At 44.0% G+C, this 16,740-nt stretch overlaps 1 protein-coding gene across 1 annotated transcript in view; it reads left to right on the forward strand.

The window, feature by feature from the left end:
• Window positions 1-16,520, forward strand: part of LOC147423012 (5'-3' exoribonuclease 3-like) — an 89,017-nt gene extending 72,497 nt beyond the window's left edge. Inside the window, exons 15-23 of the mRNA XM_086500911.1 lie at window positions 13,152-13,280; window positions 13,391-13,467; window positions 13,566-13,606; window positions 14,101-14,175; window positions 14,313-14,470; window positions 14,558-14,662; window positions 14,810-14,885; window positions 14,983-15,062; window positions 15,171-16,520. Of these exons, the coding sequence (XP_086357037.1) occupies window positions 13,152-13,280; window positions 13,391-13,467; window positions 13,566-13,606; window positions 14,101-14,175; window positions 14,313-14,470; window positions 14,558-14,662; window positions 14,810-14,885; window positions 14,983-15,062; window positions 15,171-15,924 (1,495 nt within the window). The 3' untranslated portion in view covers window positions 15,925-16,520. The remainder of the gene's footprint in view (window positions 1-13,151; window positions 13,281-13,390; window positions 13,468-13,565; window positions 13,607-14,100; window positions 14,176-14,312; window positions 14,471-14,557; window positions 14,663-14,809; window positions 14,886-14,982; window positions 15,063-15,170) is intronic.
• The last annotated feature ends 220 nt before the right edge of the window (window positions 16,521-16,740 follow it).

A 16,740-nucleotide genomic window follows, 5' to 3' on the forward strand; every position in this document is an offset into this window, starting at 1 on the left:
TGTTTGTACATCACCACACACTATCACACATGGGGCAGTGGCTGTCACGACAGGGCTGCTGCCATGGACTGCATTGTATAAACAGTTGCTATTATCTTCCAATGATTCTGTTCCTGCGCACAAAATTTTTCATTCCCACTTTTGTGAGACCTTGGAGGGGCAAGGAGGCCTCCAAGATGCTTTCTGGCACTTAGACAGAGCTCAAAGCTTGGTTTGGGGAGGTGCTATATTTTGCACAAGGCAAACAAGAGGCCCCTCTTCCTCCTGACGGATTCCATATAGAGTAGAAAGCCTCTTCGAAGAGGCTTCGCCATGAGAGGCGATACACGTTAAAGATGTATAATTGTTATTAATTAAAGATGTATGCCACTGTGGGTTAGGTATGTACGGTTTTAGATCTGTCTTGCATTGCAGTGACTGAGTCATCTATAAAGATGTTCTTCAGATGTATGCCTCTGGGGATCGCATGTATGACATTGTGGATTGGATGCATCATGACATGGACATTTTATCATCAGATTATATGTCTCTTCCATTACATGCTTGTGCAACTCCTTCACAAGCAGAAGCTAACTCGAGCCCTACACTCTTGAGGATTGTAATCCATCAGAGTTCCAAGTCGGTACATGAAGCTCTCCATGATACTCAAGAAAGAAGAATCCACTGACTCCATCAAAAGCGTAAGCAAAAGACTTCACTAGTTGGAGATGTGGACTTTTTATTGAGGTGTACAAGATGGCTAAACCATTTGACAATCTTATGTACACGGCGCATCTTCTCGGCGCCTGCCATAGGGGACTTGTCTCACATTTGTGGTGTATGCATCTTTGTGCATGATATGTTGAATCTTTCCAGCTATTTATGTGGCCATACAGATAGGTAATACTTTGGCTGGTTTTATTTCTGTCTATGCCTCTATTCATCCACGGAAACGAGCTACTTTTTAGACAGAGTTGACACAAGTTTGTGACATGGTATGCCTAACTTAAAAGTTTGGCCGAGAGGACCAAGGGGTTAGAGTTAAAAACTCTAACCTAAACCAACTTGAAGAATTTATGGACACCAGCCCTGGGGTCTAAACCCTAAAAGACAAAAGCGTAAAGGCTACCTACAGAGTTCTATTTTTTGCGTTGACTGCCATGTGGCATTGCTGTATGAATTTCGGTGTTTTACGCTGGTTGAAGTGCTGTCAGATTTTTGCATGGTTTTAGAGAGTAGAGCTTTACGCGCTCTACTTTTGGTCATCCATGTATTGTTATAAGGATTCTCTGGGCCACTCTTTCGGAGAGCATTTGGACGCAGTGTCTCGAAGAATTGGACCCTCGAGGAGTTGTGATTAGCAATCAATAAAGAAATATTGGAAGGGGCGCTGACTGTGGTGTGTCCACTTTCCTCTTCTCTCTATTCAGGTTGAGTCCAGCTATTTGCAGTATTTGTTTATGTGTTGCTATTGATTTCTCGCTTGGAGTGTCCAAGCCTGTTGCTAAATGGACTATTTTCTTATTCTTTTGAGTAATTTCTTTTTATTGAAATTAGAATATTTAAATGTGTGCACTTGAACCGTAAGGTCAGGAACTGTAGACCTATGGGAATTATCAAAAGCCATAAAAGAGGGACAGCCTTGATGTGTCATATGATGGGTACATTAAGTAGAAGAGACCGGGAAACGAATATTCTTGATGCGTCATGTGATGGGTGACGAAAGCATCGGAAAGGGAATATTCCGTTGGTCTGGGAGGAAACCCGAACCTGGAAAAAGGAATACTCGTAAAGACGCAAGCACAAGAATAAAGATGGGTTCGAAGAAGCTTTTGCTAAAAAGTGGAATACTATTTTCGGGGAAAAGCAGATGCTTTCCTGCGAGGAATTTGTGTTTGCATTGCATCCGTGCCTCAGGATTGCATGTGGGGACGCGTTGACTGTGATTGCATAACATCAATTTTCAGCTCACTCAGTTTTATTGAGTTTTGTCCATGTTCATACTTTTTTTTAAAAAAGTGACCGGCCGTCCACTTAAAATAAACTAAACTCCAATTAAAAAAAACCAGTGCTGAAGCTGTAAGGCTGAGAATAACGTCATGCAATCCCTTTATCCGCTCGCCAAATTCAGCCGCAAGGCTCCCTATGACTTGCGCTACTTGGTTGCCCTATTCCCGCCAGCTCCGCACTGGCTATTCTTGACGGGTGCGGGAGCCTATAAAAGCAACCTGCTCTCTCTCAGTTGGTAGATGTGCGAGTGCTAGTAGCAAGAGTCTACCCGGCGGAGAATCTGCTAGTGAACGAGCGAAGTCAGTACATAGGAGTTCTCTTTCTCGTACCCGGAGCGACAAGTATGAATAGTGAATTCGCCATACGAGTCGTTGTTTCGTGTTTGTGTGTTTCTAGGGACTCCATCATGGAGGAGCACAAAGGCCTTGGCCTATGCTCAGGGATTCCGGGAAGAGTCCATAGAGCTTCACGCTCGGGAATAGACGGAAATCGAATTGAGAGCTCGTCTCTTGGAAATTTCCCGCAAGGGAAGAAATTGACCATCGAGTTTGAAGAAATAGAACGGAGGGGACACTCCGGTTCTTGTGCTTGTAAAAAAGATTCTCCCTAATAAAGATTCTCTTCGAGGGGGGGGACCAGCCTATCTTCTGGTCCCAAATACTGCGTCGATCTTCTCCCTCAACTCTTTTTAGTTGAAAGTTTATTTATTTTCAGCTTGTTGATTAATCTTGTGCGCTCCCGTTTGTGACAAAGCCTGTATCGATGGTATCTGTCACAAGATGGGCACCACGTGCTAATAGAAAAGAACAGACTGTACAGACTTTTAGCACTTCAATAACAACTGAACTGAAAGAGAGAGATGACACACGACATGGAGTGGCGGGATTCCACCCCAGAGAGTATTGGCCCCAAACCTTGGTGCCCCTTTTGGTATTTCTTTATATTGCATCAACGCAGTACAAGCCGGTACTCGAGACTTTACTCCTTCTCCAGGAAGCATGCCAGAGAATGAGCCCTTAGCACATATTTAAAGACCCTTGGCACATGCAAAGCAGTTTACATGAAAAGTCTTTAAGCTCAAAAGCTTCTTGTCCCAAAAGCAATGCCAAAAAGCTGCCAGCGTAATTTATGGAAATCCGTACAGCTTGCCACTTCATCAGCCAGCGTAATTTTTAAAAATTTGCCACGTCATCAGCAGCTACGCAATTTCTTTTGTGTGTGTGTGTGTGTGTGTGTGTGTGTGTGTGTGTGTGTGTGTCTTGCTTTATTTCCTTTATGTCACTTGGGGCTCCATCGGACGGGGTCCCCATAAGTTGGTAGGACTTCTTCTTGTGTTACTTGTTCTTCTTAGGGTTTAGGCCCCTCGACCGACATCTGCAAGTTGGCTCCCTTCTTCAAGGCTTTGACACGTTAGCAGTTTGTGACATCTCCCCTTCTTGAAAGAGAGTAATCGTCCGTGATTACAGCATATCTGCAAAACAACTCAAGTCAGCTCAAAAATTTCCGAGGGTCATTCTGAGGGACATTCCGAGGGACAATCAATTTGCTCTTTTTGTTAAGGAGTTAGCTTCTCCTTTCGGCTCTTTTGATCGAGGAGTTAGCTTCTCCTTTCATCTAGATCAGAACTCTTGATATTCCGACGTAGTAAAAATTACCCGTCATAGCCAGTACTGATCTTCCATGGTTGTCTTGATGCACTAAAATCACATACCCAGACAATCTCATCCAATTAGGAATATTTAGTAGTTGGCACATCACAATGCAACACAAATGCTCATATATGCATGTTACAAGACATAGAAACATAAAGCCGCCGATGAACACCCCCCCCCCCCGCAAATAACCATGCCATGAGCTGTTCAACGACTCCCTCATCACTCCTCCTGCAAATAACCTAAAAAGGTCCGGGCCATGAGATATAGAGGCCTTTTACAACCAAACGCCCCCCAGACCGCAGCCTGCGTCATTTGGAGGTGCTGAGAGTAACCACTATTCAGACTTCGTAATACTCCCCTCGTAAATAGAGGTCCGGGCCATGAGTAACAACAACAATACTCCCCCCGTAAATAACCACAAGGGTCCGGGTCATCACTTTTCAATCATTCAACACTCCCCCCGCACATAACCACAGGGGTACGGGCCATGAGTATGAACAAGCATTCTCAAACATCATTTCTCACCCTCCACCCGGGAGTAAAATCACGAATCATCGAAACCATTATTAAAACCAGAGTCAAACATTTCAAATCGGCACCAACACAGATTCAAAACAAATACCATCCATTTCAAACAAATTTCAAACCATACTTTCTCAAACAAAGTTTAAAAGTATCTAACTATAAAACAACTAGAGAGTTCATTCATAGCTTTGTTCAAACAACCGAACTTTGAGGACGACTGGCTTGCCCTTCTGCATCACAGTGATGGCTCGGTTCCGAACCTGGAGAGTTGCATCATTCTTGTCATGCCAAGGCATCCCTAATAGAACGTCACAATTGCCCAACTTCATAATGTGGAAATCGGCTTTTCCATGATAATCTTGGATAGTCACTGGAAGAGCACCAATGAGTGGTACCACTTTCTGAGTTTGCCCTGTGGCTAGCTCAACTTCAATTTCTCCACCCTCTGCATCATAATCAAAGTTCATCTGCTTCAAAAATAATGGATGGATGAAGTTCTCTGTAGCTCCTGGGTCAAAGAAAATTAGGGCTTTCAAACCGTTGACTTTGCCATATGCTCGACACTATTCATTTGTACTTTCAAGGTGTATGCCATAGATATCAGGTACTAATCCAATGTCTGGTTAGCTCGTTTGGTTGGAGATGGTGCTGGATTTCTGTTGATCGTCGATGCGGGAGTCAGCTCCGCAAGTCTGCCAGTGCGTTGGGGACAACCAAAATAGTTATGTCTTGTTTGAAAGCATCCAAAACATCGGCCTTCTTGTAGTAAGGTGTCTCGTTGTTGAGGTGTCAAACGAGGCCTTGGTGGTTGACTTTCTCGAGACTCTCGAGAATTTGTTCTTTGTTGGCGAGAGTTGTCATTAGTGGCCGAAGATTCTTTTGTGGTAAACTCTAGCTTTCTCTTCATCAGTTTTGTCGCCGATTGCGGCATGGTCCATAAGTTCTTGCATGGTGGAGACTCGCTTGGATAGACAATATTCTTGCAATGGTGATAATAGTCCAATGGTGTATCACTCGCATTGGGCCTCCAAGGGAACAAATCTAAAGAAGGACACCGGAAGGTACACGTCGAGGAACCTTTGGTTATATTCGTCCATGGTTTCGATGGCACTGCCAAAATCCGGACTTCAAACATCGAAGTCAACTACGTGCAAAAACTGTCTTGAAAGCTTGCCCGAGGTCCTTGGAGCATGTGGTTGTGTCGCAATTGAACTCCACCATTGCATAGCATTATCTTTAAGAAATCCTGCTGCTCGAGAAATCTTGGATTCTTCTGTATAGTTTCCTAAAGCATAGATGTTGTCGAAATGCTGTAGAAATTGCAATGCTTTCTTGCGATCTTTCACCCCGAAAAAAGTGAAAAATTTGACTGGCGTGCGGCCATCTTTGAAATCTTGGGTTGGTTAGGCGCATATCCCAAGTATGGATAATAAGGGTATCCATATGGGCTCCAACCATTGTAGCCTGGTGGCAAAGGCGGTTGCACTGGATCAAGGTCAGATGGTTGCACCATATTCCTGAAGACTCCCTCGATCGAAAAAGACGGTTGAGAAGTTTGCCGATTGGAAGCTCTCATAATTTGTGATGCCGGAGGAGGAGGTACCACCTGGGGCATCAGAGGGGGTAACATGTAGTTCAAAATTGTTGAAAACTTTGTAGCATCGGAAGATTCTGCTAAGGATGCCGCGAAAGAATGTCGTGGAGTTCGTTGAGCAGAAACTGTAAATATTTTGTTGAATCCATGTCTTGGGTTCTTTATGGCTTATGCCCTGTGAGAGAGCGATGAAGACGGGAGCGCGCCCGATGCGCGATGAAGTAAGGGTGGGAGTGGCTAATAAGTCGGGCGTCGATCTGTGTGCTCTTTTGTAGGACCGGTATGCTTTCAGAAAAGCACACGCCTGATGCTCTGATACCGGAGTCGGTTTGTCTGCTCTTTTGTAGGACCGGTATGCTTTCAGAAAAGCACACGCCTGATGCTCTGATACCACTGTCACAAGACGAGCACCACGTGCCAATAGAAAAGAACAGATCGAACTGACCTTTAGCACTTCAATAACAACTGAACTGAAAGAGAGAGACGACACGCGACACGGAGTGGCGGAATTCCACCCTAGAGAGTATTGGCACCTAACCTTGGCGCCCCTTTCAGTATTTGTTTATATGGCATCAACACAGTACAAGCCGATACTTGAGACTCTGCACCTTCTCCAGGAAGCATGCAAGAGAATGAGCCCTTAGCACATTTTGAAGGCCCTTGGCCTATGAAAGCAGTTCACATGAAAAGCCTTTAAACTCAAAAGCTTCTGGTCCCAAAAGCAATGCCAAAAAGCTGCCAGTGTAATTTACGAAAATCCATACAGCCTGCCACGTCATCACCCAACGCAATTTTTGGAAATCTACCACGTCATGAGCAGCTACGCAATTTCTTTTGTGTGTGTGTGCGCCCACGCGTGCTTTATTTCCTTTATGTCACTTAGGGCTCCATCGGACGGGGTCCCCATAAGTTGGTAGGACTTCTTCTTCTGTTACTTGTTCTTCCTAGGGTTTAGGCCCCTCGGCCGACATCTGCAAGTTGGCTCCATTCTTCAAGGCTTTGACACGCCAGCAGTTTGTGACAGTATTAGAGCTCAGACAATTCTTCTTCTATAGAGAATCCGATCTTTTATGTAGTACACATGGGTTCTAGAGGTGAAGTGATAGAGAGGACACCCTTCTAACTACCCGTCTGTGATGAGACGAAGAAAACCCTAATCCCAAACGGGAAATCAGTGGAAATTCCAACGGACCGTGTTGGCAAGAGCATCTAGAGCAGTGTGGGTGATGGTGTCACAAGATGGGCACCACGTGTCAATAGAAAAGAACAGACTGAACAAACTTTTAGCACTTCAATAACAACTAATTGAGAGAGAGAGAGAGAGACGACACGCGACACGGAGTGACAGAATTCCACCCTAGAGAGTATTGGCCCCAAATCTTGGCGCCCCTTTCGGTGTTTCTTTATATTGCATCAACACAGTACAAGCCGGTACTCCAGATTCTGCACCTTCTCAGGAAGCATGCCAGAGAATGAGCCCATGGCCTCATATTTAAAGGCCCTAGGTCCCAAAAGCAATTTACATGAAAAGCCTTCAAACTCAAAAGCTTCTAGTCGAAAAGCAATACCAAAAAGCTGCCAACGTAATTCATGGAATTCCGTACAACTGCCACGCCAGTAGTCAACGCAAAACACGGAAATCCGTACAATGCCCCGTCATCATGTCAACGGAAAATCCGGAGCGTCCGTACAATTGCCACGTCATCAGTCCACGCGTAATTCTTGTTGTGTATGTGTGGATCCTGCTTTTTAATTCCTTTGTCACTTGTGCCCCATCGGACCGGGTCCGCATAAGTTGGTAGGACTTCTTCTTCTGTTACTTGTTCTTCTTAGGGTTTAGGCCCCTCGGCCGTGATTGATAGTGAGCTCTGCTCTTCAGTGTCTGGACACGTCAGCAGTTTGTGACAGATGGCAGGAACGCGTAGCTAGTTGGGAGAGAGAGGAGGCTTTGTCACAAATTGCTAACTTGTCAATCAATGAACACCAAGAGGGTTAGGACTCCCTGGTCCTAACCTTGGCCAATGTGCAGATCGGTGCCGAATCCCTAGTAGAAGAAGGAGAAGAAGAAGTGTTACCAACTTATTGAAGCCGGCTGAGTGGCACAAAAATTTATTGGGTTAGGATTTTTAATCCTAACCCCTAACAATTTACAGTACCCTATCGGATGGGGCCTCAATAAAATAAAGCACAGACACAATTAAATTTGTCTTAGGTATGTCACAAAGTGATGAAGTGGCAACATTGCCTGGAGACACACACACATACACACACACACACACAAAGCAGATGATGTGGCATGACAATACGACATGCTGTCGTGGCATAAAGTACGGACAGACTGTACGGCATACTGACGTGGCAGCATGTACGGATTTCCTCAAATTGTGCTCTTGGCTTTGGGAAACCAATTGCTTTTGGGACTTCTTGATTTTGAGTTTAGAAGGTTTTGGGTCTCTGTTTTTGGGGCATCCCTAGTAAGAATAAATAAGCCTAAGGGGTGGTCCCCTCCCATAAAGAGAATATCTTTAATACTAAGGGAGATTCTTTTCAAGCACAGGATTGTGGCATCGCCTGTCCTCTATTCTTCTTTGTTTTGTTCTTACTACTGATTGAGAGAGTGTTTCCACTCTCCTTGTGTTGCTAAATTGGCTTTATTTGATAGAAAAATAATTGTAAATGAATTATTGGATTTATAAGTGAGAGGGTTTTCTCGCTTGGAACTCCAAGAAAAATGATGTCAAATGAATTATTGGCATTTTAAGTGAGGGTTTTTCTTACTGGAGACACTAGGTACATATATTTCTAGTGTGTCATTCAGAGTAATGATGGGAGCACTGTGAACAAGAATATTTGTAAGGCCACTAGGAACGGGTACTTCTGATGCGTCACATTGAATGGGTGACATGGAGCATCGGGAAGAAGTATTCGACCATCCGCGAACAGACGTCTCTGATGCATCATAGAATGGATGACATAGAGCATCGCGAAGGAGATTGTACCGTGAGTTTAGTAGGAAAGGATTGGTGCGTCGGAAAGGGAATATTCATAGTCAGGAGGAAATTCCGATTTTGGTTAGAATTGTGCACAAGGAAGAGCAAGCACTTGGATGAAGATGGGTTCAAAGAAACTTTGAGGAAATACAATTGCTTTCTGAGAAAGCAGGTTGCTTTTCAGGAAAGCAGATGCTTTCCCGCGAGGTAGTCTATGTCTGCATTGCATTTGTGCATGTGGTTGCATCCACGGACGCCTTGGAAGTGCTGTGTAAGCATTGTTTTTAACTTATAAGGTTTTATTGAGTTTTTGGGCAAATTCAGACCATTTTTAAAATATGCCGGTCGCCCACTTAATAAGTAGGCAGCCACCTTAAAAACCAGCCAGTGATCTCTCTCTCTCTCTCTCTCTCTCTCTCTCTCTCTCTCTCTCTCTCTCGCTAGCAGAAGAGCAAACACCCCCCCCCCCCCCCCCGAGAGTAGACCAACGCTTGCAAGGAGAAGAAGATGCTGCAGATTTCAGCCGCAAAGAAGACGTTACCGGTGATGCCCATGGCTGCCCCAAGTTTACCAGATGTCGCCAGGACCCAGTGCACGAGTTCCCTCGCGAAGAAGTGCCTACGGAGCGTGTTTCCATCGTGACAAGCTACTGTTTTTCTCTTTTTTCAGCCCATAACATCGTAGATGGGGCTGATTTACGAGAAGGAATCCAAGAAAACACCTTCTTTTGTGTGTAGGATTGGAAGAGAGGATTTATTATGTAGAGATCTCTTCCAGGTTTTGCTTTTCAAGAACTGAGTTGCCAGCGTGAGCAAGAGAAGAGTGTGCTGCCAGAAGACTCATCGCGAGACTACGAAGCACGGAGGTCATTTTTCCCATGCAAAGAGTGAGAGGTATAAATTGTGGATTGGCCATACGGATTGTTGTCCCGTGTTTGTGTGTGTTTGCAGGTGTAGTTCCTCTTCACGAGGAAGGAGCAGAGGAAGGCATAAGTCTCTACAGGAGAAAGCGCTCTGAGGAACTAGAGCTAGATCAGCCCAAGGGTTTCGTACCCGAGTTTGGGAAGTAGATCCACGGATCCTAGAGTGGTAGACTCTCAAGATGTGATCCGGAAGTTGAAATTACCAAGGGAAGGACTTCGTGTCTGGGAAAGCAGAGTTGTTCTGCAAGAAGAGGACTCTAGGAACAGAATTGGAAAAGAGTCGCAGGGATGCCATGCTCTGAGTCTGGAAGGTGAGATCGAGAGGCGAGAACCTTGATTCTCGAGGATTCAGAATATGGAACGAAAGTTCCTTGGAATAGGGTTTGCCCTAGGAATAGGAAGCCGAGGCTTCCAGGAACCATCAAGTCTTATTCTAGAACGAACGTGGTAATACGTTCGGTTCAAGTGCTTCTCCTAGTAAATAAAGATACTATTAGGGGGGGGGGGGGGGGGGGGGGGGGGGGGGGGGGGGGGGACCAACACATCTTTTGTCCCGAGTATTGTGTCGATCTTTGTCTCTTCTCTCTCTCTCTCTCTCTCTCTCTCTCTCTATATATATATATATATATATATATATATATATATATATATATATATATATATATATATATATATATATATATATATATATATATATATTATATATATATATATATATATATATATATATATATGTATGTATGTATGTATGTATGTATGTATATATCTATTTCTCTCTATATCCTCTGGCTTCAATATTAAGTGATAAATTCTATTTATCCAAGTATATTCTATATTGCTATGCTCTCCCGTTTGTGACACCTTTTGCTAAGAGGACTTCTTCTGTTCTGCAGGTCTTGTTGGAAGGTCTCATTAAGAGAGTCTATCCTCCAAATAGCTTGTAGGCAGCTCTCACAACGGAGAGTCTATCTTCCGCTATGTGTTACCCTTCATGCGCGATCATTCATGCATCGAACTCAAGAGAGAAACAAGCAAAATGCACGCACATCTGCTTGTTGTAATTTTCTGCACATAACCTGAAATTCTTACTTCTGCACGCTCCTACGCCGAAACGGAGACCTTCTTTGCGATGGAATTGCACCAAACCTTGCGTAGGTGTAGGATAAGTAGAGAGGAGTGAAATTCTATGAGTGCTCCACTGAAAACAGCCCTGATGAGGTGATTAGGGATTGAAAACAGAGAATTTACAGCCACCGCACTCTTTGGAGAGAGTGCCTGCTGCAACTTCTCGCGACGAATCTTCACCAAAAGGTGGCTATGACTGTGAGAGCCCTTGTTCTAGACAATGGGAGCATGAGGCTACCACATATGTCGCAAGGGGCTGGTTTGAAGCTTCAATGGAGGGCTCCATTGCGTAGAGCACGCTCACATTGGGGGGGGGGGGGGGGGGGGGTTTGCATTGCCAACCTCAGAAGAGGGGGAGAGACTGCTCTCATATAGCCAGCCAGAGAGGGGGCGCTAGAGGATGAGGGGGGGTGAGGGAGCAAGAGAGAGAGTCACTTGCATTGGTGAGTGTGCCAAGTGGCACACTTAATAACTTAAAACCACTCAACTTTAACTTTTAGAACTTCCTAGGCTAATAATGAAATGTGCAAATTAACACACAATTGCATACATGAATGCTACTTATGAAAACGTTAGTTGCTTCCCGGTGCAATGCTATACCGGCACTACTCTTGCATCACCTGCTCACACTTGTCCGACCACTTGGCCCGGATGCAAAAGAGTTAAAATTAGTTTAAATGACTTATCCTAAGGCCTTATTAAAAATAATCAAGGCCTTAGGATCGCTGTTCTAAGGACCCCATCTCATTCTTGTGCTCGCACTCGCACTTGCCCGCGTAATTTTTTGAGCCTGAAATTCTGAAGCTATTGTTTACTCCTTATTGAAGACCTGATTTTCCAATCGCTAGGGCTTAAGGGTATTTTTTGCTAGGGTCCCTCTTTGGCCCGCATTTAGGCACACCTCAGGCTCTAGAACTGCTAGTTCTATTCTAATATGCACAAGTAATCAAATAATTATTTTCTCGTAAATTAATTAATTATTTACAAAGACTAACATTGTTACATTGGATCTCCTGTGATTTAACTCTTTCTGAGGATACACCCACACTGAGTTGTCTTAGCCCCCTACTCACTTCACCCCCTATCCATATCCTACACAAGCCCAGCTAGCTGCTTAGATCACATCTAGCAGCTTAGGATTCTATAGTATTTTTATATTGTTATTCAGACTTTGTATCAGATCCACCACATTGTAACTTTCTGGTCTCATAGGTCACTTTGGCCTTTTGAAGACGTTAGTATAACATTTTAATTTCTCTCTCTGCGTCAATAGAAGAGGATTCTCTCTTGTTGAGTACTGTATACAGAGTGACTGTGTTTTCTCTTTAATCAAAGAGAAATTTGCTAAGGTCATAAGTAAAGAGTTCAATAATTAATCCCCAATCATTCAATTTTGAAAAGTGCTTTCTGATTTTATAAATACAATCAAGTTATTTTTTCTTGTAACATTAGGAAATTCAGCAGCAACACACATCATCAAATGTGTAGAATAATCTGATCACTCAATTACAGTAAAATAAACAGAGAAATTGCTTATTTTAAGCAATTATCATCTTCCATTCAAGCATTTCAAAAAAAAAAAGAGAAGAATAATAGTCTGACTCTAAACTAATTCTTAAGTGTGCACAAGTCCCACAATAGCCAAGCCAGTTTTGACACCACAAAACAAATAAAAGGGAGGCTCTCCCGGCTACAAGGACCGCCTGTACACACACGGACAAACCACTCGATTGTAGTTACGGGATCCGCTAGATGGGGTGCATCCAAGGATGTAGGCGTGGACGTGTAAGACCGAGCGTCCAATACCACCCGGCCTCACCTCCTTGAGGTGACCTCACGCACGCCTAGCCTCGCAGGTTGACCATTGGCACTCCGCCAATGGAGGTCGTCCCTTACAAATGAGGGCTTGGCCTCCTCTTACAAGTGACCGGCCACATTGGCCAGGCGCGCCGCTCGGACACCGACACCGATCAGGGCGATGTTATAAACTAGGGCACCTCTCCTGTGACATAACAATATCTATACATGCATGCACACACCTGTATATGTGTGTGTGTGCACTGTGCGCACACACAGACATACACCCAGACACATACATACATGCATATATGCATGTGTTTCACACACACACACACACACACACACACACACACACACACAATCATGAAATTGGTTTCTCTTTTTTCTTGCCCCGACACGAAACATTGCAAAACCCAAAACCCCAGAACGGACGAAACCACAAAACGAATCATGTCACATGTCATTCTAGCTTAAAAGTTTTAAACGTCCTTTAACAGTATTTGGGAAACGTTGTAGTGTCCAGAATATCATTGACTGTTTGATCTTTGCAGGTTTTATCCCTATCATTATGCGCCATTTGCGTCTGATTTGAAAGACATGGACAAAGTTGATGTTAATTTCTCTTTAGGAAAACCATTCAAACCTTTTGATCAGCTAATGGGAGTGTTGCCAGCTGCAAGGTAGTTTTTTGATCCGTAAAATTTATGGTGGTTGTTTTGATCTTAAAATGTATGGGTGTTTTAAATCAAGTTGTAGCAGACTCTAAATGTGGATATATACCTGTGTACAGCTGTTTGGCACTGCCTTTACATTATAGGCCTCTCATGACCAACCCGAACTCTCCCATCATTGATTTTTATCCAGAGGGTATTCCTTTCTCTGGAATTTTCACTTCTATAGAATTGTTTTTGTTGATTGGACCTCAAAATGCTGGAGCTGAAATTGTGGCCTCTTCCCCCTTGCAGACTTTGAAGTTGATATGAATGGGAAGCGCTATGCCTGGCAGGTAAATTATCTTTGCAAGACATTCAGTTTTTAGCCTCTTCTTGTTTCTGAAAGAGTCCATATGATGCTCTGTAGGAGATAAGAGCATCTAATTTTTACCCATTCTCAATAGTCACAAAAAGGCTCAGTGAACTCCCCTTATATGGAACAAGGTAGGATTCCACAGGCTATGCCCAATGGTTTCTTTTTTGTTCTGGAAATACCATAGACAAGATGAACTGATGCTAGCAGCACACAGAGGCCTCACTATTGAAGAGCGATGTCACATCCCTGAAAAGACACTTTTATGTCCTGTTAGGTTACCAACCTAGTGTTAATGCATCGCCGGTCACCTCTGGGGCATATTTATGATTAGGATGATAAATTTGTGGGTCTTGGAGACTAAGTTGAAATGCTGTTTTGAGAGCTGGTGTCCTCGAGTGATTCATGCTGGTGGCCTTTCAATGTCTTTATCATCTGCTTGACTACTTGTATCGGGTCTATAATTTTTTTCAGGGTGTTGCAAAGTTGCCCTTTATTGAAGAGATACGACTTTTACGGGAAATCAAGAAAGTTGAAGGGACGTTAACAGTATGTTTCTAAACTTCTATAAGTTGCTCTGTGCGCTTGCAATGGTACACAGCGTGGAATGGTCCACTTGGCAGTGCTTCTTGATTCACTAAAGTTTGTTTGGCCTAGTACTAAGCATTGGGGTTGTTTCGTTGCAGCCTCAGGAAGTGCAAAGGAACAGCATTATGGAAGAAATGCTGTTTGTCACTTGCAGTCATCCGCTTGCGCCTTTCATATTCTCGTTTTATGATTCCCAAGGTCACCTGAAGGGCCAGCAACGAGCTATAGCCTCAGAAAAGCTGGATCCAATAGCAAGGTTGGTGAACAGGCATCTGTATCGAACAATTTAGGGTCAAGCTTTGCCCTTTCATAGTTTCAGAGGCTGACATTGTTTTTGTTTCAGTGGAGGTATGAATGGTTTTATTGGACTGTGTAATGGCGAGGCTTGTCCTCCTGTTTTCACATCCCCTGTAGAAGGAATGCCAACCATACTTGACAACAAAGTTCTGTAAGTCTTCAACAGAAAAATAACAATCCCCGGGGCCCCCCTTTCCTCCTCTTTCCCTGCAAAACCAAAAAGTTCAAAAAGCAGATGCCCACAAAAATCAAAATCCATTGCTCCCTGTTTTAACTAAAATCTCTGTGCGTGTAATAGGTCTGTGAAGTATAGACTACCTCCTGTACACAGACACATCTCTAGACTTCCCATTGGTGTGCGATTACCAACGAAGGTGAATTTTGGTTGTGGAAATTCTTTCTTGAAATTTTACTCTTTTATTGATTTATCACCGGTCAGTTGACTTTGATTAGATTTAATCAATTTTGTAGACTGTTACTGAGGAAGATGTGAAGCTGCAGCAATTATGGCATGAAGAGGATGGAAGAAGGAATAACTCTGTACAAGAGAGGTGAATGATTGCTTTTTTGGTTTGTTTGCTTTATAAACTCTTGTTTGGTTTCTGTGGCGACTTGCGTTTTTAGATGATATAAGCTTTTATCTGCAAACTTTTGTGTAGGGCTCCTGTTGCTGGTGCTATATCGGGTCCACGATTAAGTGCGGTGGCGCATCGTTTGATACGCCACACGATTCCTTCAGGTCAGAATGAAAGAGTAAATCATGCTGCAGGCTTTAGGCCTGGAATCTTAACTACAGCAGACCAGCAGCATGGCTTGTCTCGACCAGCGGGCCCTCCCGGCTATGAACAAGGCTTTTATATTGATCCGTCAATGGGATCCGGAATGAGCAATGGTCATGGTTACAATACCTATTCCACACCTATGCAGTCTGTGCCTCCACGTAAAGGAGGTCAAGGTTCTTTTTCAAGAGAGAGTTCTTCAAATCAGTCTCATACCACTCACCGTAATCACAATATTGCAGAGCGCAGTGGTGGTAACCGCCAAGGCGCATCACAACATCACCATGTCTCTCCCTTTGTCGGTCCTGCAGTGCAAGAGCCACTTTATCCTCCTCAAAGATATTCACAGCATTCACCTTATGCCATGGGCAGACAGGGGCCTAACATTTATGCTCACAGCTCATATCAAGCCACTCAAGGAGGCCATGTAAAGCAAGCTCCAGATGTGCCACTGCACACAGCTTCTTATCCTCATCGGCCTCCTCCACCTTACATATCTGGACATGGTTCGAACCATGCCTATTTGCCTGCTGATCAATTTACTGTCTCCAATAGCTTCTCTGTGCTTGGGAGCAGAAGAGCTCCTGCTGGACGAGGAAGGGGTAATGACCCAAGATCCCGGTATTATCACTAAGACAAAGCTAGCAAGGGTAACATGATTTTCACTGGCTACTAATTTTAAGACATTAGTAGCACAGGTGTAGGCCTTTACAGAGGCTTGAGTTCAGGAGGTATCGGGCCATGAGGTAGCCCACTCGTCGAAGCTCGCTGACGAGATGCTGTTCAAAAGCAGTTATGGATTGGATCATACAGAGCATGTCTCCTGAATCATGGAGAGAGCGCCCTTTTAGCCGAGATGCGTGACTCGGCCTTCCGAGCATGATCAGGTGGGGGACAGAGCGTATGTATTTGCCAGCCTTGTATGTGTATAGTGAGCCTGGTGAAAAGAAAAGTCTCACCAGACCTAAAGAAGGATAATTGCAGGTTAGCCCCACTGCTGCAAACCTACTTAAGGATTTGCTCATGCATGCATTTTCCAATGTGTGAGTGTGCCGGTCTAACTTACACAGTGCGCTGCTTGGAATGCTGCAATATCAGCCCAAAAAACGAATCTTATACCTTCATTCTTTTTCTTTGGGTTTCCAAAGAAATGCTGAGCGTTGTATTTTATGGCACATATGTGCTTACTAGTTCAAAAGAATGAGTTTATTTTTATGAGGTCAGAAGAAACGCAGTTTAGATGCGGTTTTTTGCACCCTAGTATAGCTTCTCTGCAGCTTTCGGGCCTAGTTTTTCTGCAATTGTCTGAGGTTGTTGGACAGTAAGCTCCCTCCTTATGTCCAGCTGCCAATTTATTAGTTTGCTGGTGGTGCAGTGGCTTCAATGAACGTGTGCCCTCACCGTCGAGGGTTTAGTCAGTTGCCTTTGTTTCCAAGTTGCCATTGATCAT

The sequence above is a fragment of the Adiantum capillus-veneris genome, chromosome 26 (genome assembly GCF_014529385.1).
Source record: "Adiantum capillus-veneris isolate H3 chromosome 26, ASM1452938v2, whole genome shotgun sequence".
Lineage (NCBI taxonomy): Eukaryota > Viridiplantae > Streptophyta > Polypodiopsida > Polypodiales > Pteridaceae > Adiantum > Adiantum capillus-veneris.